At 39.5% G+C, this 25,955-nt stretch overlaps 1 protein-coding gene and 1 long non-coding RNA gene across 7 annotated transcripts in view; one reads left to right on the forward strand and one right to left on the reverse strand.

The window, feature by feature from the left end:
• Positions 1-4,144, forward strand: part of LOC109497529 — a 21,207-nt gene extending 17,063 nt beyond the window's left edge. For all 4 annotated transcript variants that reach the window (XR_006594365.1, XR_006594364.1, XR_002153798.3 and 1 more), the window contains one exon: positions 3,334-4,144. This is a non-coding gene — a long non-coding RNA (uncharacterized LOC109497529). The remainder of the gene's footprint in view (positions 1-3,333) is intronic.
• KBTBD2 (kelch repeat and BTB domain containing 2) lies at positions 1,250-25,146 on the reverse strand. Of its 3 annotated transcripts, none has more exons than XM_023250478.2 (4): positions 25,007-25,146; positions 13,298-13,808; positions 6,365-6,530; positions 1,250-3,975 (listed from the first exon to the last, which is right to left on the reverse strand). In XM_023250478.2, the coding sequence occupies exons 2-4, from the start codon at positions 13,465-13,467 to the stop codon at positions 2,440-2,442; spliced, it is 1,872 nt and encodes a 623-aa protein (XP_023106246.2). In that variant the 5' UTR covers positions 13,468-13,808; positions 25,007-25,146; the 3' UTR covers positions 1,250-2,439. The 3 variants fall into 3 exon arrangements, with proteins under 3 accessions (XP_023106246.2, XP_044908506.1, XP_044908507.1); XM_045052571.1 differs by lacking the exon at positions 25,007-25,146 and adding an exon at positions 24,427-24,447; XM_045052572.1 differs by lacking the exon at positions 25,007-25,146 and adding an exon at positions 15,993-16,011.
• Positions 25,147-25,955: the final 809 nt, after the last annotated feature.

Genomic DNA, 25,955 nt, shown 5'->3' on the forward strand with positions numbered 1-25,955 from the left:
AGAGATGACTACTAGTGGAACTCCTAATGAGAATAATTTGGGTTTGACTATTTCAAACTCAAGGCCCTTTACATGTATCAGCTTTTGTTCAACATTTTTATCACCAACTATGCTACACTGCAACGGGACGCAGCTGTACATAAGAAAACCCCTCCCCTCAAAAACATCGTTTTGTAGAAGAGTGCCAGTAAGAGCACTCAATAGAGTGGTACAATTAACAGGTCAAGGTACAAGGTACTGAGGACGTGTGAGAAGGGACTCTTTCCAGCACAGGGGAAGAGAGTGGTTAGCAGGGAAGCATTCATTTAAAAACTGCCCCCAAGCCAAATAAGATAAAAACGGAGAGGGGGCAAACCATAAGAGACTCTTGAATACAGAGAACAAACAGGGTTGCTGGAGGGGTGTTGGGTGGGGGGATGGGCTAAAATGAGTGATGGGCACTAAGGAGGACACTTGAGATGAGCATTGGGTGTCATAAATGATGAATCACTGAATTCTCAAACCAATACTACACTACATGTTAACTAACTTGAATTAAAAAAAAAAAAAAAAATACGCTGCCCCAAGTAGATCTTAAATACAGAAAGACAGCTACAGGCAGAATAGAGACAAAAAGACCACTGTGAGTAGAGCAAGTAGCATAAGCAAAGGCAGGAAAGAATAGCAAAAGCCCGATTAGGAGTTAAAGTATAGGGGAAAACAATGTTAGCTGTAAAAGTAATTTAAAGTCAAATTACAGAGAGCCTTAAAAGTGCTAAAGAATTTGGGACTTTATTCAGTAGGCAGTGAGAGGCAGTTAAAGTTCGTAAACATGATTGGCAATGTGCTGTAGGAAGACTGGCAATCCAGAATGAGATCCTTATTTAAGGCCTAAACCAAGGGTTCTTTCTCAATGTGACTGCCCAAAAGAATCACCTGTAGTGCTTTGAAAGACACTGTTGCTTGGGTCCTTGAGTCCACCCACCAGAAATTGTGGTTTGTTTTGTTTGGGATGAGGCTCAGCAATTTAAACGTACTCCAGATGATCCTAATCTGGAACCAGGGTTAAAGCCTTGTCTCTGTGTCTCTAAAGTTGATGTTGATACAGTAAGGTTCAAATCAGACAATAAAGGAAAGCCAAGTGTGTGTGTGTGTGTGTGTGTGTGTGTGTGTATGTATGTCAGAATGCTGGAAAAAAACAAAAAACCACTTGTAACAAGTTAAAACTGCCCCGGTAAAATTAAAAGCACACCGTTGCCATCACAAGAGATATCGTATATATACAATTTATTTAATAAATTAATGTCATTCAAAATACAGTGCCAGAACATGATGCAGTTGAACATGCTAGTGATGTCGTCATGAAGCACCTGTGCTCATGTTAGGTTGGCGGCGCCCCCGCTACTGCTAGTGGTTCCTGGGATTAATGCCAGAGCAGCACTAGTTATCTGCTCTTCTGCACAGCTAGTGCAGAGAATTCCTGAACAGTTCACCTTTCTAATCCTACCCCACCCCCCCCACACACATGACAGGTTAAAAAAAAACACACCCTGACAGCTAATGGATATCTATACACAATCACTCTACAGTAATGCTTGTTATTAAATTAAGATGTAATGACCTGGTTAACCCACTCTAAATCTTTAAGATGGAGAAATACAACAGCAGCAGGTAGTTATACGCATGAGCCAATGTTAATGTAATACAGAGAGTGGAGGCATTTATTGATTAAAGCTCCACACAGACCCGCACAACAAGGGACTAGCAATTCTTATTGCAAGCCCAGCAACTTAAGTCCACACCTGGTAAATGACCAGCTGATTGGAAGACCTGTATTCTAGATAGACAAGTATAAGTTAGTGAAAAGAGAGTACATGCACCTAATAGTATAGTTAGACTGATCCTGCAGTCATAGCTCTCCCTGTGCAATACCATGAAATGGAAGATCTTCCTCAACTATAGTATAGGATTTAGACAACACTTCTATACCAACATGGACACTAGTGTTAAGTGCAGCTGAATTAATTACACTGAAAAAACAGCTGTATTTCAGGACTTCAGAACAGAAGCACGGGAATGAAATACATATACTAAAAATAACCTCAGCACAATCTGTGATATACCACACTAGGAACAGGAAACTACTTTAATAAGTGAACTTTTTGAACTGTACATAACACAGGGCTAACGATGTTAGATAATCCAGATTCTTATGCTCTCATGATACATGTAAAAGTTTCTCAATTATTGGATAATCTATTTCATATTATGGAAGCATATCTTTCTGTAAGACTCACTGATATATATTATACTGATGCAAATATTAAGTAGGGCATAAAAATAAAATTTATCAAAGATAGATTTTTATGTACTCATATTTAGTCCTTTCATAGCCTCTCTTGTTTAGCAAAGAAAATGACAAAGCACATAAATCAGGCGTGCACTCCCTAAACTCCCCAACTATACAGGTGGTAGTGCAACCATTTCTCCATCCAGTTCAAACTCCTCTGTCCCATCCGGTGAAAAAAGGTAAGTTGGTGGTTTCCATGGAGATTCTTCAAGGCAGGATGGATAAAGTTTCCCCACAGTGCACCGGAAATCTCTCCCTAAGTCCCACAGTACACGTTCAGATATATGCTGCCGCAGAGACCACCGGTCAAGTTCCAGATCATACTGGTAGGTGACGTATTTAGCTCTCTCATTTAAGTGGGTTTCTCGCATGAACACACAAAGAGAATTTGAGATCACAACAGCTCTAACGCAGGGGTCTGAGTACCTCTTAGCAGGGATGTTGGCTGCCATTTTCCACTCGTTTTTATTCACATCGTAAATTTCCACAGTTACTGAAGACCCATCGACAGTGCCAGAGGGGAGTCTTATGCCAGAATTGGTAGCAATGTGCAACCCTCCAATATAGAAAATTTTATCACCAAAAGCTGCAGCTGAAGCAAAAGACCTGGTAGTCTGTCTCATGGCCATTTCCACCCATGAATCAGACCTTGGAAAATAACAGTACATGAGGTTCAGTGTCATCACATAAATGCAGTCATGAACCACAACTGCTGCGCTCCACTGCCAAGCACAAGGCAAAGGGCTTACCATTGTCCACTCATCCTTCTCAGTATCATATCGTTCCACGGTCCTCCGATTAAGTTCTCCACCTACACTGTCTCCTCCAATTGCATAGATATAGCCTTCACAGCAAACCAAAGATGGCTTTATGCGGACAAAAAGCATTGGGGTCTTTGGAAACCAGGTATTTTGCTGTGCATCAAACCAATAAAAGCAATTCACAGTTCTGAAGGCAGTCTGAAGTTTGCTTGTTTTACTGTGATTTGTTTTTGTGTTTTTCAGAGGAACTTGACCACCTGCTATATAGATGTCATTATCAGGAGTTACAACAGTCCCAACCTTCTGCAAATCAGCTGGTGGGCTGCACAGCTTGTAAACTTTTTCTGCTTGGGGGCTGTAACAGACAGAAGAGTAAAGACTACAAGGATTTTCTGAAGATGCCTCAATGAAAATCATCATCTCCTCTTTAGTCATTCCAAGTCTTGGTTTGAAAAACTTGGGCATAGACTTATACAGACCTTGAACCACTACAGACTTGTCATTGGGTGGGAGGCCTTGGAACCAAGCTCTCTGCGTTACTTCTGAAAGTGCATCAATTCTGATTTGGCTAAGAACTGAAGACAAATACTGGGATCGTGATTCTGTGTTGTACTCTAGCCACAGCATAGCAGCTTCGCGAACTGTCTCCTCCTTTTCAACATTTAAATTGTCACTACTGAGGATGTCTATCAGTAGGTCATGTGACAGCTGCATGAATGCTTCCTGGTGATACACAGCAGTGAACTTGTGTTCTACCATTCTTTTAGCACTTTGCTTTAATTCTTCACAACTGAACAGATCAGCAAAACTCAACAATCGCACACAATTCTCTGCATTGATTTTCTTAATTAAGTATTCTCGACAACGCTGTAATACATCTTCTACCTAAAATGGGAGGAAACAAAAGGTTGATAAAGACAGGACAAATTTTACTTTTACTGTAAAACACAAGTATATTAATCAGATCCCTATACTACGGTTTGTTTTTAGATATGTATGTTTGGGCTAAGAGATAATGCCTTCCAGTAATAATAAAATTATAAGATTATGCATAGTTTCGTATTTCTTCTTGTCCAGTGGCCTACTTAAGTGCCCTATTTAAGAGCTAATAATGTAACATTTAAAAGGCTCTTAAAAATAGCCTTACAGGAAAAGAAAATTTCTGCATAATTTTTTAGGCTTTAAAAAATATACGACTGAGAAAACCAAAGGGAAAACAATGTAAATATATCATAGTACATAAATGATTATCATTTATCATAAATGGTTATTATTGAGGAACCAGAATCTGGTTTTCTCAACATGGACAAGATAGTCATTTATAAAACAAGAAAATCATGCACAATGACTACGTACCTATTTGCCTTTCTTATCTAGAGAGGTAACCTAACCAAAGGTACAATAAACACATTCATGTGCCGTTGTAAATTACCTACATTTAAATGACCCACCATAGCCATTCTGTTTCCCAGATTTGTTTTTTCTTGAGGAGAAGTAGATCTTGCCTGAATCAGAACTGCTACCTACTATACTTATTCACACAGCACATTAACTAGAAGCAGCTTAGACTGAGAAGTCAGGTTGCTAAGATTGGATGGTCAGTACTTGTATTGTATTAGGGAGCTTTACTTCTCCAAGCTTCAGCTTTCTCTTGTATACAATGGGGAGATCCTTACCAACAATCACAGTAAGGATTAGATGACATCTATATGTCATCTATATAGATAAAGCAGGATATATATCTAAAACATTATACATAACCTAGATAAAACAGTATGTGGCATATAAAAACACTACCACTCCCTGCGCCTAATAATGAAGATCATGTTGGTGTCACAAAATGCCCCATCCCAGGCCTGTCAGGGCAACCCAGTAAAAGAGACAAGAGTCCTGTTTTTCATTTCGTGAGCGTATGCATATGAGTTCACTAACATGTTAGGGAAAAAGTTAGGAACAGTGTTCCTACCTCCAGTAATAAAGTATTCTGAAATTCGTATTTTTTAAATTCCTGGCTTTAAAAAAGGTACTGAAAACTTACAAACTACAGAAAGTGCACATATTGTAGCATTTCCCCCTTTCATGTTTGGATCTAGGTTATGAATGCCCTTGATTCTAAAGCACCAGTGGGCGCCCTGGGTGGCTTAGTCAGTTGAGTGTCCGACTTTGGCTCAGGTCATGATCTCACGGTTCATGGGTTCAAGCCCCACATCAGGCTCCACACTGTTGGTGCAGAGCCCACTTGGGATTCTTGCTCTTTCCTCTCTCTCTCTCTCTCTCTGACCCTCCCTTGCTCACACTTTCTCCCTCTTTCAAAAGAAATAAACTTGAAAAAAAAAAAAAAAAAAAGGCACCACGAAGCTACTATGGCTTCAGTTTCCCCAGAGATGTAGGTACAGTGGGACAATGCACAATTTTCTAAGGAAAAAAAAGAGTACAGAATAAAAAAAGGAAGAAAGCTACATAAGACATGGACTATACTCTGGTTCCCAGAATTTCACCCATGTTGATGTTCAGTGTCACGCATACTCATTCAGCACATACGTATGAAGTACCTACTTTTCTAAGGCTTTACAAAAATAAAAAAAGGGCACTTAAATTTAATAAACACTTTTAAAAATTACTTCTACTTAAAATCTAAATTCTCAGGTAAACCAGGCAAAATATGAAACCAGTATGAAATTTTCACCCATCTTTTTAAGTTCCCATCATAAAACTAAAGAAGTTTATTGGCTAATCAAATCCTATTATTTTTCCCATATGCATTTTTTTCCCCTTACACATTTTTTAAAAGTTTTATTTAAGTAATCTCTACACCCAACATGGGGCCCAAATCCAGAATCCCAGGATCAAGAGCCATCTGCACTTCCTACTGAGCCAGCCAGGTGGAGCTCCCTTATATGCTTTAAAAAGAGAAAATTTGGGGCGCCTGGGTGGCTCGGTCGGTTGAACATCTGACTTCGGCTCGGGTCATGATCTCACGGTCCGTGAGTTCGAGCCCCGCGTCGGGCTCTGTGCTGACAGCTCAGAGCCTGGAGCCTGCTTCCGATTCTGTGTCTCCCTCTTTCTCTGACCCTCCCCCATTCATGCTCTGACTCTGTCTCAAAAATAAACAAACATTAAAAAAAAATTTTTTTTAAATAAAAATAAAAAGAGAAAACTTACCTTCTAAAATCTGCAATAAGAAAATTACATCAATGGAAGACATCACTGATGAAACAATGTTTCTTGACAAAATAAACCAGTTTATGTATATAACAGAGGAAAAACCGCTTACCTGCAGGAAGCAAGCGGTTTCATAAAGCTGTTCGACAGTGCTGTCATTTATTGCCAAGTTACCCGTGTATGCGTATGCTATTATTATCTGTAAGGTGGCTGCATCCACATTCCTCAGGTGCACGTGTGTCTGTTTGCTTTCACTGAGTCCACTCATGAACATGGCCCTACATCAGAATGAGAAACAAAGCTGATGGGTTTAGTGTAAAACCAGCGTAGACCTAAGAAGGACAACTAGATAACATGGGATGTTTATTTAGGGTATTTGCCTATGGACACATTATAAGGAAAGCTTTTGAGAGACACAAGAAAAAAGCGTAATAATTCAGTGCCAAAGATGTAACTATTCCACCATCTGAGTGGAAACATCAAAACTCATTCTTTATATTCATACAATGGAATACTACTCAGCAATAAAAAGGGAGTATTGATATGTATTAGAACACAGATGAACCTCAAATACGTGCTCAATGAAAGAAGCCAGATACAAAAGACCATATATTGTATGATTCCATTTATATGAAATATCCCTCCCCCAAATAAATGCAGAGACAAAAGGGAATTAGTAGTTACCTAGGGCTATGGGTAAGAATGGTGAGTCATTGTAAATGGGCACAAGATGAGTGCAATGTTTCAAGTTAGATTGTAGAAATGGTTGTGCATCTCTATAAATACACTAAAATGCATTTAATTATACCCTTAAAATAGGTGGATTTTATGGTATGTAAATTATATCTCAATAAAGCTGTTAAAAATGTGATTTACTCAAATTGATTTCCTAAAACTATATGGGACAATTTCCTAAAAACCTATTATATACAATATATACAATGAAGTATAACTCGGCAATCAAAAAGAATGAAATCTTGCCATTTGCAACTACATGGATAGAACTAGAGAGTATTATGCTAAGTGAAATCAGGGAAAGACAAGTATCATATGACTTCACTCATATGAGGACTTTAAGATACAAAACAGATGAAGATAAGGGAAAGAAAGCAAAAATAATATAAAAACAGGGAGGGAGACAAAACATAAGAGACACTTTATATTTAAGAGAGCAAACAGAGGGTTGCTAGAGGGGTTGTGGGAGGGGGGATGGGCTAAATGGGTAAGGGGCTTAAGGAATCTACTCCTGAAATCATTGTTGCACCATGTGCTAACTAACTTGGATGTAAATTATAAACAATAAATAAATTATAGAAAAAGAAAAAAGAAAAAAAATCTATTATATACAGGAAACAATGCCAAAAGGCAATTAGTGTTGTAGAGAATACAAAACATAACACCCAAACGTAGGTGAGAGATGAAAAAATAATGCAAAGAGTATTACCGTATGCATAAAAGAGAAAAGTCTGTGGTGATCAAAAGTGGGTATGACAACAGCACTAGCTTGGGCCCCTGAAGGACAAGATGAGGAAGGCCTTCACCAATGGATAAAACAGTGAGGGCAGAACATAACTGTTTTTTTCCAGGGGCATGGCTGAACATAAGGGTTCATGCAGGAGACTGGAAAGCAAACTGGAAAAATGAGTGGCAGATCACAGAGGGCTTTTAGAGGCCTAGGAGGGGCGTGCCTGGGTGGCTCAGTAGGTTGAGATTCCTGACTCTTGATTTCAGCTCAGACATGATCCTAGGGTCGTGGGATCTAGGACTGCATCAGACTCTGTGCTGAGCGTGAAACCTGCTTAAGATTCTCTCTCTCCTACCCCTCTCCCTGGCTCACACTCTTTCTCCAAAATAAAAAATGGAGACATAGGAGTCTGAGATTTTTCTTATAGTGAGAACACTGAAGGGTTTTGTGCATGAATTTATCAGCATAATAAAATGTATTGTAGAATGAATACTCTAGTGACAGACCTCAAGTGGCCAAAGGGTAGAGACAGGCAAATGGGCTATGAGTCTACTGCAATAATCTAGATGAGGAGTAAGAACAACCTGACCCAGGGTGGCAGAAAAGGATACAAAAGCTATCACAATGAATCAAGATCTGGTGATTTTCTGAACATAGGGAAAGGAATAGAGTAGGAAGTAGATAGGGAAATAAAGCTACTTATTTTTAAATCATTGCCTAAAAAAATAACTGCTAGCCACTGAGAGAAAAATTTTAAGATCACAGAACCGTAAGTCAAGTTAATCCTGGGAAAAGGGGGAGTTAAATTTTGGATTTAAGGTAAGGGCAACTGAGTCAAATGGAAATAATACAATAATCGGTTAAGTATTTAATATTAATGAAACTCTGGGGAAGATTAGGAATTAATACAGTAAGCAGTGGGGGTGCATGGTGGTTCAGTCGGTTAAGCGTCCAACTCTTGATTTCAGCTCAGGTCATGATCTCAAAGTCGTGAGACTGAGCCCCACGTTGGGCTCTACACGGAGCATGGAGCCTGCTTAAGACTCTCTCTCTCTCTCTCTCTCTCTCTCTCTCTGCCCCTCTCCCCTGCTTGTGCAAGCTCTCTCTCTAAAAATGCACACAAAAAAATTGGTGGGCTGTGAATTCTCTACAAAGTGACATGTGTTAAAGATGAATAAGGTATCTGAGGGTGACTAAAAAACTCAAAAGAAAAATGCATCCAGAATCCCAATGACCACCCTGAGGTAAAGTTCAATTAGGATAAAAAAAGAAAAAAGAATGACAGAAGGTCAAGAAAAGATTCATCAGAGAAATAAGCAGTCTGGTACCATGCTACTTAGGACAAGAGAGGTGGGGTGTCAAAAACTAGAATCAAGGACCACAAAGTCACTGGTGACTACCTAATTGCTTTCATGGTATAGCTCAGAATGAGGAGGAATGACAGCAGCTAAACTTCAGGCAGTGAAGGAGAGGAAGAGTGGCACAAACAAAATCAATCATGGTAGCTAATGACATCCTCCTCAAAAATACAGGATGACCATAAATAAGCCTGAGTACTGGAGAAGAGGAAGTGTTCTTAGAAAATATCCAAGACATGACAACAAACTCTTTAAACACACACACACACACACACACATATATAATGTTTACTTATTTTGAGAGAGAGAGAGAGAAAGGCAGAGAGAGGGAGAGAATTACAAGCAGGCTCTACACTGCTGGTGCAGAGCCCAACATGTGGCTCAATCCCATGATCCATGAGATCACAGCCTGAGCCACAGTCAAGAGTGGGATGTTCAATTGACTCAGCCACCCAGGCGCCCCTAAAAACACCTATAACTGGCTTCACCTGTTTGACATGAGAATGGGAGATAACCAAAAGAAACCTGAAAAAGAACTGTAAGAGCTGAGTAAAAATGGAAGACTAGGGATCAGGTGGTTTATATGTCTATTCCAGCAGAAGGCAGTAATTTTGGAAAAGAGAAAGGGCAAGAGAACAGCTGACTATACAGACAACATTGAGACTGGCTATTTCTACATCATGGTTTTATAACACCAGAAATATGGACATCTGTGAAGGAGCTGAGCTTGCTGAAGACCAAAGATAGAAGCCTAGCCAACTGATTATAAAAATTTTCTTTTTTAAAGTTTGTTTATTGATTGATTGAGAGACAGCACTCAAGCAGGCGTGAAGCAGGGAGAATCTCAAGCAGTCTCAGGCTATCACTGCAGAGCCGGACATGGGGCTCAATCTCACAAACAGTGAGATCATGACCAGAACTGAAACCAAGAGTAAGCTTAACCAACTGAGTTACCCAGGCGCCACATGAAAATTTTAAACGTTTTTAACAAAGAGTAAATACTGAATTACATATTATATATGAAATATGGAAAAGTAACAGTGGAAGAGGTGCTGAGTAACTCTCAAGTTAATCTCTCATTTGGGGTCTAAAATGAACTGTAAATGTTACTAAGACGTACTGTTTCAGAGGTTCTACTGATTCTTGGTGGGATGTAACTGGTAACTTAAACTACAAGGAAAGATGTATGTAACCCAAAAGGAAGAATTTCCAATAGTAAATTTCTACGGACTAGTATTATACATAAAGACATACTAAAATCAACGAACCTGAAAGAATCCAACTGAAGAACACTTGGGAAAAGATCAAATTATTATTGTGGAAATACAGGATAATCTACCCACTCCAGAGGAAAGGTATATATGGGAGGAAGAAATATAAAGGACTGTTTTCATCTTGGGGATTATAAAGGCAGCCCAGACACAGGATTTTAAAGATGTGTGGCTTTAATCACAAATATGTATCAGACTATTCCTCCTACTTATAATTACTTCTACTTAATTCTACTTCTTATTATCTGATTTGCTTTAGAGAGAATATATTTTCTCACAAGACCAAGGATGCTAAAAAAGGGAACTAGCCATTGAAAAGGAAATAACAGTAGTCTTAAGAAGACTGTGTTGTCTTTAAGACTGTAACGTTATTGAGGGGCACCTGGGTGGCTCAGTCGGTTGAGTGTCCGACCTCAGCTCAGGTCATTATCTCATGGTCTGTGAATTCGAGCCCCTCGTCGGGTTCTGTGCTGACAGCTCAGAACCTGGAGCCTGCTTCGGATTCTGGGTCTCCCTCTCTCTCTGCCCCTCCCCCCCATCTCAAAAATAAATAAAAACATATAAAAAAAATTAAAGACTAACATTATTGAAAGATTTAAGTCTCCTGGTCTTCAGGAAAATCAATTCTAACCCACTTAGTTAAAGATAAACAGCCTCATGACTAGAGAATTTAAAGAACAGTGTGTTACCTATACAATCACAAATAAACTTAATGAGAAAGGAAAAAAAAAAAAGGGAAGACATCTACAAAAACGCAAGTTTACTTCCTGATCAAGATGATGACCATACAGAGAATATTAGAGATGGAATTTCTGCACAGATTTAAAAATCAGACTAGATGACTCCTAAGGTCATTACCTTTACAAAAGATTCTGTTCTATGATTAAAAATATCAATCTGAAAATCCGCAACTAAGGCATAAAACTCTTTCTAATAATGGGTAATCAATTTATAATTAATGGCCATTAAAAAGGGACAGCTAATAACTCTCGGTATTGACTGAATCTGTAACTTCAAATTTCTAACACCATCTACTAAGCCAACAGATCTGAAAAAAAACACTGACCATCACAATCATTTGGTAAGTTTTTAAATATATAAAAATTCCTGAACTCTAACCCTGACTCACTGAATCAGAATTTCTAGGTTTGAAATCCAAGAACCCCTATTTGTAGAAGCACTTGAGGATTCTGATGATCAACCAAGTTTTAGAATCACTGTTTGCAAATATGCTAAGCTTTCTAAGAAAATCAATGTCTGAAATTGCATGAAAAATCCACAGCTTAACGTGAAACAATCGCAGGCACAGGAAAGATAAATAGCATTGGGCCTTAACTTCGGGAATATCAGGAGATGTGCCACATTAAGAAATGTAAAGTTCTGAGGCGCCTGGGTGGCTATCAGTGAAGTCCAACTCTTGATTTCAGCTCAGGTCATGATCTCACAATTCGTGAGATCAAACCTTGCATTGGGCTTTGCACTGGCAGTGTGGAGCCTGCTTGGTATTTTCCCTCTCTCTCAAAATAAATAAACATTAAAAAAAAGTGAAGTCTCTACACCTTCAAGTATGTTAACCTTACAAAGTCAACATTAAACCTGTCCTGTCTATAGCTGACACTAAAGAACAGCAGAAATTAACTTTCACAGCTGATCCCCACTTATGACTACTAATATTTGTGGTAGGTATTATACTGGTCCACATTTAACTCATCTTTATTGACCCTGTCCCTTTCAAATATTAAGTAAAAATTCAACCTAAGGACAAAACACAAATAAAAGAATTTCTATGACTTTGCTTCCATTCTTCTCACAAAACACACAATAAAGAGAAACCTACTAAAAAGGTTAAAAGTTGCAGAAGATCATAAAAATGAAAAGTTAAGATTTACTTGCTATTACAAATAAATCAGCTTCTAAATTTTGATGCATAGAGAACAATAGTATTAATTACTAAATATTTAAACCTGGCAAGGAGTCTGGTAAGGCTAAAAGGATAACATAAATGATAATAGTAAACTAAGAGTGAGAAAAAGAAACACATTTTTGCAAAGGAAATAAAGTCCTTAACACGCCTAAACAGCAACAATTATCCTCGAAAAGTTATCGTTCAGCCTACTACAACTCTTACATCAATGACTATTCTTTTTTTTTTTTTTAATTTTTTTTTTTAACATTTATTCATTTTTGAGAGAGAGACAGAGCATGAGCAGAGGACAGAGAGGGAGACACAGAATCCGAAGCAGTCTCCAGGCTCTGAGCTGTAGCACAGAGCCCGACGTGGGGCTTGAACCCAGAGTGTGAGATCGTGACCTGAGCTGAAGTCAGACCCTTAACTGACTGAGCCACCCAGGTGCCCCTGACTACTCTTTTCTGAATGTAATATTTTAAAATCTCAACAGCAAATAAAAATTATTCATTTCTTTAAAAAAAATTTTTTTAACGTTTATTCATTTTTTGATAGAGACAGAGCGTGAGTGGGGGAGGGCCAGAGAGAGACACAGAATCTGAAGCAAGCTCCAGGCCCCAAACTGACAGCACAGAGCCCGATCCGGGGCTCGAACTCACGGACTGTTGAGATCATGACCTGAGCTAAAGTAGGACGCTTAACTGACTGAGCCACCCAGGCGCCCCTCATTTTTCTTTGTCTTTTAATGGCAAAACAGCATTCTGAATCTTTTTGCCTCCCCACAATGAAAACTTTACCGGAGTTAATTTCAACAAATTTCTTGTATTTAAACCTTTGCAAAAACTTCTTTTTCCTGTCCTTTACTTAAACATGCAAGGAAGTGATTTGGCAAGCACCATGCCATTGGAATAAAAGTTTAAGCAAAACATTAAGATGTCATTTTTTTTTTTTAACTGAAACGTTTAAAAGAATTCCCATTAAAACATTAAAATAAGCTAACATTCTACATTTGAAATTACAAGCCAAGCAAGATTTAAGTACTTACCTAAAATAAGAGCTACATGTTGCAAGAACCATCTTATGACAAGGGAATTCAGTGCCCTCAACAATTAACACTATGTCAGTAAACAACTGCTGTTCATAAAACAGTTTTAACTGTTCCAACAAGGACACAGCATATTCAGTATTGATCTGCCTCTCGTCTTGAGTGGACATGACTGTATTCCATTAATATCTCCCGGAACAGATTGGAAAAGTCAGTCTTACTGATGGAAGGTCAAGTGAATGCTTCAGAAATAAAGAAAGGAGAAACTCTGCTTGCTGTTATCTGTAGCATTCAGAATCAAGACTGACACATTCACTAATGAATAGTTTCTTGTTATAGGCTTAGAATCACTCCTAGGTCATCCTGTGTTAATTAGGTTCTTCAGTTTCCCAACAGTCTGCAGACGTCTTGCTCAAATTTACAATTGTTGTGCAGCTCATGAGTTAAAGAGAGTAACACACGAGGTAGATTTTGTGGTGACATCCTATGTTTTGTGGATCCTCTGGAGAAACTAAAAAAAAAAAAAAAAAAAGTTCAGTTAGAGTATGTAGGCCAGTACATTTTTAGAATACAATGCTTAAAATAGCAGATTTAAATATAAATCATATTTATTCAAAGTTCAACTTCAAACATTACCATAAAAACGAAACATGACAAAAGGTACATTTCTTGTTGATTTTTTTTTTTTTTTCCGAGAGACTGCACACAGGAGCACAAGCAGGGAGGGGGCAGAGAGAAAGCAAAAAAGAGAAAGAGGGAGAGCGAAAGAGAGAGAAAGAGTGAGAAAGAGGGAGGGGGAGGGAGAGAGGGAGAGAATGAATTTCAAGCAGGTTCCATCCTCAGTGCGACACCCAACACAAGGCTTGATCCCATGACCCTGGGATTATGACCTGAGCTAAAATCAAGAGTTGGATGCTCAACCAACTGAGCCACCCAGGGCCCCCTTGAGAAAAGGGATATTTAAAGTCTATTACATTTAAAATTAAAAAGACTGGGAAAAAATAATATTTATAGTCTTAAATTAACTTTTTGTCTTCTCTACAAAACACAAACATCCTAGAAAGTAAGCAGCATATCAGTAAGCATATATTTTAAAGTTACTTAAAAATAATTACCAAAAAAGCCAAATACACTAGTTATTTGTTTAGTGGCAATACATGACCATAATTTAAGAGAAAAAGAAAAGAAAACAAAACAAAACCCTTTCTCTTGCGTGGAGAATCTCATTTTGGGAAATATATTCTAAATATACTTACAAACGCTTTATATTTAATATAAATTAACTATATGGTAAACATTCCATTTGTTAATTTCCAAACTATATATATATATACATATATATATATACGTGTGTGTGTGTATTTTAAGTTTATTTATTTATTTTGAGAGAGACAGCATGAGCAGGGGAGAGGCAGAGAGAGAGAGAGAGAAAGAGAAGTCCCATAACGGGCTCCAAGCTGCCCGTTATGGGACTCAACCTCACAAAAGTGTGAGATCATAATCTGAGCCAAAACCAAGAGTCTGACACTTGACTGAGCCACCCAGGCACCCCAAAACTATATACTTTTTAAATCTGAAGTTCAGTTCAGTAAGGGTAGCATAGGGAGTATATCTCTTTGTCCAGTGGTGGTTCCTTCCTAGAAATCTTTTTAAGAGTATACAATTTTCCGGGGGGGGGGGGGGGGTACAAAAAACCCTTTTTGAAACCAAACATGATAAAGAGACATATGTTCCTACATGGAAGACTCTATATTATACGAATATGAATGTTCTCCAAAATGTATAAATTTAATACAAATCCAACCTAAATCCTATTTGCAGAAAATTCATCTGAAGAATGCACAGCAGTTGCCAAGATATTTGAGGGGAACGGAAGGCAAGTTTTTCTTTGTGACTCTTGTCAATAGTAAAATGTATTAAAAATCTACAATAAACCCAAGTAAATATAAGAAATTAGATATGCTAAACACTGGCATTTTAAAATAGGAAAACTGGCTTATTTCAACAAATAATGTTGGAACAACTGGCTAACCACTTGAAAGAGGGGGAAAAAAAACCTCTACATTTTAGTCCTATTGCATACCATTCATCAAAAGAAATTCCAACTGAATTAAAATTTAACTTTGGCAAAGGAATTACAAATCAGGAAAAGAAGAGATAAAACCCACACAGAATTACTAAATAGCTAAAACTATCACTTCTTTTCTAATTAGATGACTCTTAGTTCCCATAATGAGAAAAATCAAGTACTATTGACATGAAACCTATAAATAATACCGTGATTGGAACCACTAACACTTTTTCTCACAAAGTATCTCCCATATGTCAAAGAGAAGATCACATTGTACTTCCTGCCAAACTATACTATTACACGAACTGCTAACTTGATATACACTGTCAAATTTCCAGCCAACTTAACTCTGAACGTAACTAAAACAGGTGCAAAGGCAGAGAGAGACTTTGGGTCATTTAAGGTAATGACTTTGCTCTTCCAGATTTGAAAGTTACACTATAAATCTAAGTTCTACTACTATAACCTCTAAAGCTAGTAATACCTAAAATCACTGGCTATTTTCACATATCAATAATGCAAGGCCCAGTGAGGGTATGGAGAAAATGAGCATTCTTACACAGAAGTGTAGGTCAAGTCATACCTACAAGCTCTTATTCAAAACTCTTAGGGCTAGAGAGGCACCTGGGTGGCTCAGTCGGTTAAGCATCTGTCTTCAGCTCAGGTCATGATCTTGGGTTCTTGGGTTCAAGCCCTGCACTGGGCTCTACGCTGACAGCTCAGAGCCTGGAGCCTGCTGTGGATTCTGTGTCTCCCTCTTTGCCCCTCTCCTGCATGCATTCTCTTGCTCTCAAAAATAAATAAACATTAAAAAAAATTAAAAAAAAAAAACTCTTAGGGCTAGTTATGTTCTGGAATTTAGAATTTTTCAGGTTTTATAGAGATAACGTGGTACATGTATCATGTATTACAAGACTCTCTCAAGGAGTCTGGCACAACACTCCATAATTGAACATACTACTATCTTTACTGTGGGAAATATGAACAGTGTGAAAATAATACTATAAATAGCCTCGTGTTACTTCAGGTTGAGTTCTGCTAGTTTTTCTTAAAACTTGATTTTAAGAGCTTTCTGAATTTCAGAACTGCAAGTGAACTATTACAGAAAGCATAGTATTTGGCATTGTAAATGCTGACTATCCCAATCTATTAATTCTACCTCTAGAAATTTATCTTACAGAAATGCATGCATTGATAAACAAAGTCCTAACCATAGCTGCAAGATCCAAAATCATCCTCATCCATATTTAAATCAGGTGACAAGAACTGGCAGTCTGGGCCAGGATGGATTTGGATCCCACTGCTAGACCCCAGAATTCCTTGCAGGCTAGCTGTACAGACTAGGCTCACTCTGGTCATTTCTTTAACTTCATATTATGACTTGATTTTTTTGTAGTGACTTGATTTTTTGAAAGGACTTTTTTAGGCCTGATTTGTTAAGTCTCTTACTAGATTTAATTTTTTTTTAATCATACACATGATGCCACAGTAAAACAACTGAAGATGCTTTTAGAAAATTACACCATGAGCCAGCTTTATGTAATCCTCAGTATGGCTGCATTATACACCCCTAGTCCCCACACCTTACTTTGTAATCTGGAGTACATTTTCTTCCTGATAGGGCATTTTTTATTTAAGATATCTTAATATTAAAATAGGCAGAAAAAAGAGGTACCTAGGTGACTCAATCAGTTAAGTACCCAACTCTTGATGTAGCGCAGATCATGATCTCACGGTTTTGTGAGTTTGGGTCCTAAGCTGGGCTCTGCACTGGCAGCACGGAGCCTGCTTGGGATTTTCTCCCTCCCACTCTCTGCCCCTCACCTGCTCGCTTGTGCTCTAAATAAATAAATAAATAAATAAATAAATAAATAAATAAATAAATGTTTTAAAAAATAAAGTAGGCAGGAAAAGTTATTCAGATATCATATTAAATAAGTGTAATAATTTGAACACCTGTATCTAGTACAATTCAAAATAAAACTTCTCTGAGACCAGAGACTTTAAATATGTGAAAATATGTAAAAACATGAAAAGTTGCAAAGTTTAAGATGACCAACCAACAACCTTCAAACGCCCGTAACATGAATATTTACAGAATCCTTTTCTCCTAGAAACAATACTTGAAATCAATATCCTAAAAATATTTCACAAAGCCTGTATTGTATTACTTAACTTCACCAGTGATTTAACATATTTTATGAATTTTCTTTTTAATAAATATATTGTGTCATGTATCATTCTATGTCATACCTAAAATTAGCTTCAAAGTAAGTCACACATCTTGTTATCTGCAGAAGTTAGCAGTTAGTTACCCATAGACTAATTCCCAGGTATCAGGGAATTATTTTTCTATCACAAATCAATGGCTACTTAAATTTAACTCAACAAATGTTTACTGAGTATTTATTAAGTGCTGGTCATTGTACTAGAAGTACTCAGACTGAGGGTTGCCAACCACTAGAGCTCCAAAATACCATATGCGTTTATTCTTACTATAGATTACAGCCAAAACCATGATTATCATTTAAAAAAATGGTGTTTTAAAGACGAGTTATTGTAGACAAAAGCTAAAAAGGTGCAAATGGGTAAAGTAAGCCGCATATAAGAAACGCTTTTCTTAAAATCCACCTGTCTTGATCTTTCATTTCAAAACTTCTGATAATACAAGAAATTTTATTCTTTACCATAAGAAAAACTGTAATACAAGTAAAATGAGCAAAGGAGGTAGTTGGCATTTGATTCCACTACTAACAGTGGTTCATGTTGCAGAAAGAGGAAAAAACTTAGTGAAGACTTTTTTCAATCCTTCTGTTTATTAACATATGCAATGATTATCTAATTTGAAAAAAAAACTTTTAAAGGGTATACTACTTTCTCTTATCACGAAGACAAAATATTTCAGAGGCTTTGTAAGTTATAAAGCCTCTGTCCCAAATGCTTAACTCTGTTTTTGTAGTGGCAAAGTGGCAAAAGGCAGCATGTAAACAAATGGGCATACTTTATTCCAATAAAACTCATTTCCAAAAACAGGCTGCAGACCACATGTACCAATCGCTGCTTCAGACTGCTTCTTGATCAAATATTAAGAATCAGTGATTAAAATACAAAACTCAGGTTGTTATCTCCTAGAAGGTCTTCCCTTTAGATCACAATAACAGGGGAAAAACATACACCTTAAATGCTTAAAAGTTGAATTAAATGTAATTCTTAATCTAACCTGTATATGTTCCACTTTCTCTTCAATAAAAATATTTTAACATCTGTTCCCTAACACACACCTACTTTCCCCACCTGCTTTTCCCCAGGTTCAGTGGATTTCTGAAACACTTTCTCTTTTATGCAGTGTGAGTACTCTTTATTAAGGTTAAAAACAAACAAGGGGCACCTGAGTGGCTCAGTTGGTTAAGCAAGAGACTTCAGCTCAGGTCACGATCTCATGGTTCCAGAGTTCCAGCCCTGCATAAGGCGTGCTCCTGTCAGCATAGAGCCCTCTTTGGGTACTCTGTACCCCTCTCTCTCCTGCTCATTCCCTTGCTCTCTCTCAAAAATAAATACTTTAAAAAATAAAAAAATAAAAATAAAGTACATTCGTCTACAAGATAATCTGCTAAGAAAAAAACAGAACTATACAGTCAAAATCACTTATTTTCTATTTTATCAACTACAATAACTACACGCAGTTGAGAAATAGAATATGTATACAAGATAATTTTTGTGTAAAGAGACATATTTTAAAGTCCTATATTTGAGGGGCACCTGGGTGGCTCAGTGGGTTGAGCACCTGACTTTGGCTCAGGTCATGATCTCGCGGTCCGTGAGTTCGAGCCCCGCATCAGGCTCTGTGCTGACAGCTCAGAGCCTGGAGCCTGCTTCGGATTCTGTGTCTCCTTCTCTCTGCCCCTCCCCCACTTGTGCTCTGTCTCCCTCTGTCTCTCAAAAATAAATAAATGTAAAAAAAAAAAAAAATTTAAAGTCCTATATTTGAAAGCTGGTCATAAGAAATATTCCACAGCGAAAAATGACGAGAGTAAGAAATGGGAGTTGTACAAACACGATATAAAAAAATTCAGAATGTACTAAAGTGCACTGTAGTTTGACATAAAAACTATGGATATTCTAACATTTTCTTTAAATGTCAATTTTTTTTTAATTTTTTTTTTTAACGTTTATTTTTGAGACAGAGAGGCAGAGCATGAACGGGGGAGGGGCAGAGAGAGAGGGAGACACAGAACCGGAAGCAGGCTCCAGGCTCTGAGCCATCAGCCCAGAGCCCGACGCGGGGCTCGAACTCAAGGACTGCGAGATCGTGACCTGAGCTGAAGTCGGATGCTTAACCGACTGAGCCACCCAGATGCCCCTAAATGTCTATTTTTGTGAGAGACACACACAGAGTGCAATCAGGGAAAGGGCGCGCACGCACACACACACACACACACACACACACACACACACACACACACACACACACACACACAGAATCTGAAGAGGCTCCAGGCTCCAAGCTGTCAGCACAGAACCCGATGCAGGGCTCGAACTCACGAACTGCAAGATCATGACCTGAGCCAAAGTCAGACGCTTAACCGAATGAACCACCCAGGCACCCCTCTAAATTCTTTTCCTAACTTATGGGTTCATTTCAACGTTTTTCAGTGATCTACCTGACAGCAGAGAACAACAATGAATAATGTTAGAATGCCACGTACAGGAGATCTTTTCTTCTACTCTCTACCCATGGACTTTCTGCAAAAAATCAGTGGACAAAGTCCAACTTATTCTTAAATCTAAGGACTTCCTATAAAAGTAGGAAATTTATATTATATGACTGAGAGAGAAAAAGGAAAGCAAAAGTTTTGGTTCTAATACATTTTTTCTCTAGGCTACCCAAGCTTCCAAGGTACTTTGAGTGGATTCCACCACACAAAATAGTTTCAAAAGGAACAAGCACTGCTATTACATGATCATCAGGATTAAATCAGTCAGCAATCCATATTAATATGCACAATTCTATTTAAAAATGTGAAACACCTCATGAGAAATTATTTCAACAGATTTTCCTCAAATAATCAACATGACTATAAAATAAACCTTCATAAGCCAACCTGTTTTATACTTTCATCATTATATCAGAAATATAGAAAATCCAACTTTAAAATTACTCGTACTCCAGAAGTTTAATCTAGTTGTCTGAAATCCTCACTTCATTTTCCTAAAAAAATAACAGTACTACAAAAAAGATGGTTAAGTCATGAGGCTCCAAAAGCCAACATATGCCCCAACATGTATCTATAAAGAAAATCTACACAAAGTACACGCTGTAATAATGACAATTAAAGAGATAACAGTAACAATAGGGGCTCCTGGGTGGCTCAGTACTTCTGCTCAAGTCATGATCTCACAGTGAGTGAGTTTGAGCCACACATCCTCCAATATGTGCTGTCAGCACAGAGCCCACTTTGGATCCTCTGTGCCCCCCCACCCCGCCGTCTGCCCCTCCCCTGCTTGTCTGCTCCTCCCCTGCTCACGCTCTCAAAATAAATAAACTGGAAAGAAATAGTAGCAATTTATATTGTATAGATCCTGAACATTGACTTTAAAGGAACAGAAACCAAGATTAATTGGAGAAAGGCTTGAAATATTGAAATTTTAAAAGTTAACTCCAAACACTCAAAAGATTTCAGAGGTTGATGGCAAAGGGTTCTATTAGGGGGAGAGGAGCTTTCAAATTTCACTCTGAAACCTAGGTTTCAACCCCACAGGTGTGTCATTTGCAGTACCCTTCCACTGAGTAGCTAAGAAACACAAATAGAACATTTTCCAACGCTAACCAGGCAAAACCGAGAAGATAAAGGAAAGAATAAAGGATTAAATACCTGCTGCAGGTGAAAATGAGATTGATTAGCAATTAAGTGAGTTGTGTATGTTAAATGAAATTAAAAGATGGAAGGAGGTTGCCAACAAGGACTACACAGAAAATACATAAAGGATGAAAGAGGAAGGGCAGTGAACTCTAGATCATGTATGAAGCACTTTCCAGTTTTATATTTTTAACTTAGATGGTGCTGCATCTTCCAACGCCACAAATGCCAATACAAAAGATTGAAGACTTCTTGGAAAGGATCCAAGGCATTCTGAACGTCAAGTATTGCCAAAAAATTAAGAGCACGAACTGTAGAGCTGTGAAAGCCCAATTCTTCAACTAGTTGTGTGACCTTTTGTAAGTTATTTACTTTCTGTGCCACAATATGCTAATTGGTAAAATGGAAGATAAAAACAAATCTCTTCTCAGTGAGCTGAATAAATTAATTTCATAAAGATCTTCGGATGATGCTTGACACAGAACCCTACCACATAAACCTGCAGTTATATTACTGATGCAGTCACTGGCCAGGCTTTTTGTGGCACTTTCCCAACTCCTGAATCTCCACACCTATACAGGTCCAGGCGTCCCAATTACAAAGTCTCAGTACTCAAACACGGTTCTCTTTTTACCAGGGGTGAAAGGGATCTTAAAAAACATTCATTCAAAGATTTAGGGAGTGTTTTGATGGTACAAATCACAGAACAAACTGGCTCAACAAAGACTAATCTTGAAAGGGCCGATGCCAGTGCAAAAAAACTAAAGAAGAACCAGGAAGCACCAGTCACAAAACAAAACTTTGTTCGTATCAATGAGGCAACAGATTTCTCCTCAGGGAGGACAAAAAAGATTGGTGCCAAGAAGCTTGCTTTCAAGTTAACAAAACCATCCTGACAGTTGAGAATATGTGGAAGACCGCTTGGTCTTTAGACTGACTGTCAACCACTACACAAACAGTATTTTTTGGAGGCGTGACAAACATCAATTAAAAAAAAAATACCTTGCCTTTTAAAGACTTTATAAAGTTTGATAAATTTCAGTATAGCTTCCCCTATTCTAACCAAATTAAGAGCTCAGGTCTATTCCTTTCCAACCACAATGAAAAGACTACAGGACTCCACCAAGTCAATTATGCTCAGCACCCTAAGTAAATTCAGATCACAAGTATAAGCTCCTATATACTACATTACGATTAGTAAGTTACTTCACTTTTTAAAAATTAAACAAGTACAACAAAGTATTAAATGAGAACATAAAGGAGATGCTATCTGTGATAGAATAATCATAGGAGTATAGTATGTCCTTGTATTTTGGATATCATTTTTCGATTTTTCCTCTCAGCTCTACATAGTGACTTAAGAAAGCTGGAGAAATACAGGCTAAAGAAAAACTGACCTTAACTTTTTCACTAGGATTTCACTTTCCATCAAGTCAAAAATCTTTTCAATCACAACAGAAGAAAATATTTCCCAGACATTCAAACATACTCATAAGGTCATTAAGGGCACAGCCAGTTTATGATTATGACTACTGAAGTTTCTCAGTTTATATCCCAAAAAATAAACTGAGGGATACTTAGAATCCTCTGCCTACCATGGAAGCCACCGCCATGTCACCACTTGTCAGAGGTGTGGAAGTAGAGCAAAGAAAGTGAAGAATTTTAAAAGCTTCTCTCATTAAATTATATTTTCTCCAAATCTTCTACAACAATCCCTTCTCCTCCCACACTGAGAAAATCTAGGTCCTGCAAAGTCCGGGCAAAGGAACCAGGAGTAATCTTCAAATATTTAAAAAATTATTTGCAATCAACCTGTCATTTTTTATACCGAGTTAAATGTTACTTGCTGTATTCAAACTGCACAAAAGTGAAAACGATAAAGCTGATATATAATGAAGAACTCTGATATTTTCATTCATATATTTTATGACAGTAAGACAAATCCTTTTTCCTGGCCTTAGGAAAGTGGGCAATGAAAAAAACAACTCTTGTCTAAATAAATGTGTAAAATCTCTTGGCTTTTCAGACTGCATTCAAATTTCTAGGAATTCAATGTTCAATGTTTAAAATTTACGAAATAGTTCATCATTTCCATTAACCAGGAGAAAGAGAATCTATAGAATTGTGTGGACTTAAGCACTATGACCTGCTATTCCAACCCACCTCCTTAGAGGCCCCATGAATAACTAAAGCTAACAGATCTTATTTATGGTAACGCTTCCTATGAGAGCAAACAAAAAGGGGAGAAGTTATACTGTACTTAAAACTCCTTCCTACAAAACTCCGTGTAGAGAAATTAGCACTAGGTGTCAGAGTGTGAAGATAAAGCATGCACAACAGAAATGCTACAGTCCTGTATAGCTGATCAACAGACAACTTCTTGAGAATTTCAGGGCCCAATGTAAAGGGTTTTCAACAAGCAGCAGAACAACAAAAGATCAAAGTGTGAAGAATAGGCTTAACGTTAGTTACCAACCAGATGAGAAGAATACCAAATATCACACGGCCAAAACTAGAAAATAACGGCCTAGTTTGATTCTTAAATTTATTTCAGGTCAGAAAAAAAAAGTTCTCCTGAAAAAACGTTACCAAAGGTTAACTAAGTCACTCACAACCGCAAGAGATTTGAATACTCAAATTCAGGCAAAAATTCACAACTCAGAGGGAAGGAAAAAACAAAAAGAGAAGAAACAAACCACCCCGGTAATTAGTTGCTTCAATAAAAGAAAATATAATTTTGGTCAGACCACATTACTGATAGGGTTTTGTTTCTGAATGCCTGAATGTTCAGTGAGCCAGACGTACAGATTCATGTATAAACAACACGTGACCAGTCCTGTACCCTACATTTTTATAAGGCTAAGTGATCTAGAAGATAAATACTGCATACAAACGTGCCCTTTTAAAGTTAATTTTACATTTGGGTTCTTTTTCTATTTTCACTTGAAAGGACCATAGTGGTAGCGGACAATTCTAGGGATCTGTAGCCCATGGAGTATGTACTCCTCTCCCTTTAAGGTCGCTGTAAAAGGAGATCTTAGATTGCTAAACTAGAATACAAAAGACGTTAACTCCGGAATAACTGCTCCCAATCAAATCAAAGGATATTCTTCTACTTCACGGTTTGTCAATTCATAGGGAGAGGGAGGTGGTCGAGTTCAAGTAAGTTAACGATTTCACAGTCTAAAGTAAACACGTACACGATTTTGTTTCAAAGGGCAGCTTCTGCTTTCTTTTTAAAATCGTTAGATCATAATGGGACCTCTGCTAATTTACACATCTCCTGCTTACTTCAGATATACTGGGAAGAAAAAAAATGCAAGGAAGGGCTTGCCCTTCTCTGGCCCACCACCTCGCGAACACGTCGCGAGGCATTAAGGGAAACGGTTTTATTTTGGCAAAGGCGGGCGCCAGCCGGGGCCAGGGAGCCGCCTGGGAGCCCCGCGGCCCCGAGGCGCCCCGAGGCCGGGGCCGGAAACGGCCCCGCGAGCGGCGCACCCGGACACCCCAGCCCCACACACCGGCCCGGCTGCGGAGGGGCCGCCGCGGGGTGCGGAGGGCGGCGCCGGCTGCCCGCGCCCCTCCCCCTACCGCGGCGGAAGCGTCTCGGGTTTGAAAGATGCCGCCGCCGCCGCCCCCCGCACCCCCCCCCGCCGGCAGAGCCACAAAGGGCCGAGCCCCCTCCCACTGCTGCCCTCCTTCCCCAATTCCTCCACAGGTCTTGGCGGGCTCCCCCCGCCCGCCCCTATCTCCCGCCCGGCGTTGAAGACGCCTGCTCACCCGTGTCCCCAGGTCCCAGGGATCGGGATCCGGTGCGGCCGGCGGCCCCGAAAACACTGGGCCCCTCGGGCGCGGCGGCGGGGGCGTGGCCCTCCCGCCGCGGCCAGGGCCGGGGTCTCGCCTCCGCCTCCCCCGAGGAAGGCTGGCGCCGTCGCCTCGTCTTCCTTCCGGCTTTCCCTCGCGCCCTCCCTCGGTCGGTCCGTCCTGCGCGGAAAGCAGCGTCCTCTGCGGGCGCCGCCGCACGCTCCTTAGGGCCCGACCACCGCCAGACTCCTCCCCCGGGAGCCGCGCCGCCGGGCCGCGAGACGCCCGGCTCGCCGCTCCCGCCCCGCCCCTGCGGCGCGCGCTCGCCCCCTTCGCGGGCCCCTTCCGCGGCCCGGGAACGCGCGGGCAGCGGACGGCGGGCCAGCCTTCGCCAGGTTTTAACTCCCGCCGCTTGCGCCCGCCTAGCGGCACAAGCGGCAGTTTTGCAGTTTCCCGGGTTCTTGAGACCCCCACCCCTTTCCCGCGCCCTTCCCCTAGCTTCCCCCGCCCTTTTCCTTTGCTGGATCCCACCGGAAAGCCAAAACAATTGGGTCCGCGCAGGCGCAAAAAAGGAAGCGGAAAGAGGAGGAAGGGAGGGGGCGGTGCGAGGTGACGGGGAGGTGCTTTTGGAGGGGTTTCCCGGAGAAGGTCAGCGGATAGCCCGCGGAGGGCGCGTGCGCGACCAGGCGGTGGTCGCTTCCTAGAAGCGCGAGCTTGGGGCTCAGGCTTAGCCTCTCGAAAGGAGAGGCCCGAGAAATTCAGTGCTAGGAAATCCAGACCCCAAAGCACCAAGTTTTATGCCGGAGGCTGTTTTTCCCCCCTTGAAACACAGAAATTTGTAGGCTGGATCGGGAATTGGGAATGAGGAGGGCTAGACATCAGACCATAGGAGAAGGGGCGACGTTGGGTGACTGGCTGAGTGGGC

The sequence above is a fragment of the Felis catus genome, chromosome A2 (assembly GCF_018350175.1).
Source record: "Felis catus isolate Fca126 chromosome A2, F.catus_Fca126_mat1.0, whole genome shotgun sequence".
NCBI classification, from domain to species: domain Eukaryota; kingdom Metazoa; phylum Chordata; class Mammalia; order Carnivora; family Felidae; genus Felis; species Felis catus.

Bases quoted from the DNA above. Each gene is read 5' to 3' on its own strand.
- KBTBD2 (XM_023250478.2), bottom strand. From the start codon at position 13,467: ATGTCCACTCAAGACGAGAGGCAGATCAATACTGAATATGCTGTGTCC. The intron at 6,531-13,297 runs GTAAGTACTTAA...ATTCTGATGTAG, and splicing joins ACATGTAGCTCTTATTTTAG to GGCCATGTTCATGAGTGGAC. The intron at 3,976-6,364 runs GTAAGCGGTTTT...CTCCCATTTTAG, and splicing joins AAACCGCTTGCTTCCTGCAG to GTAGAAGATGTATTACAGCG.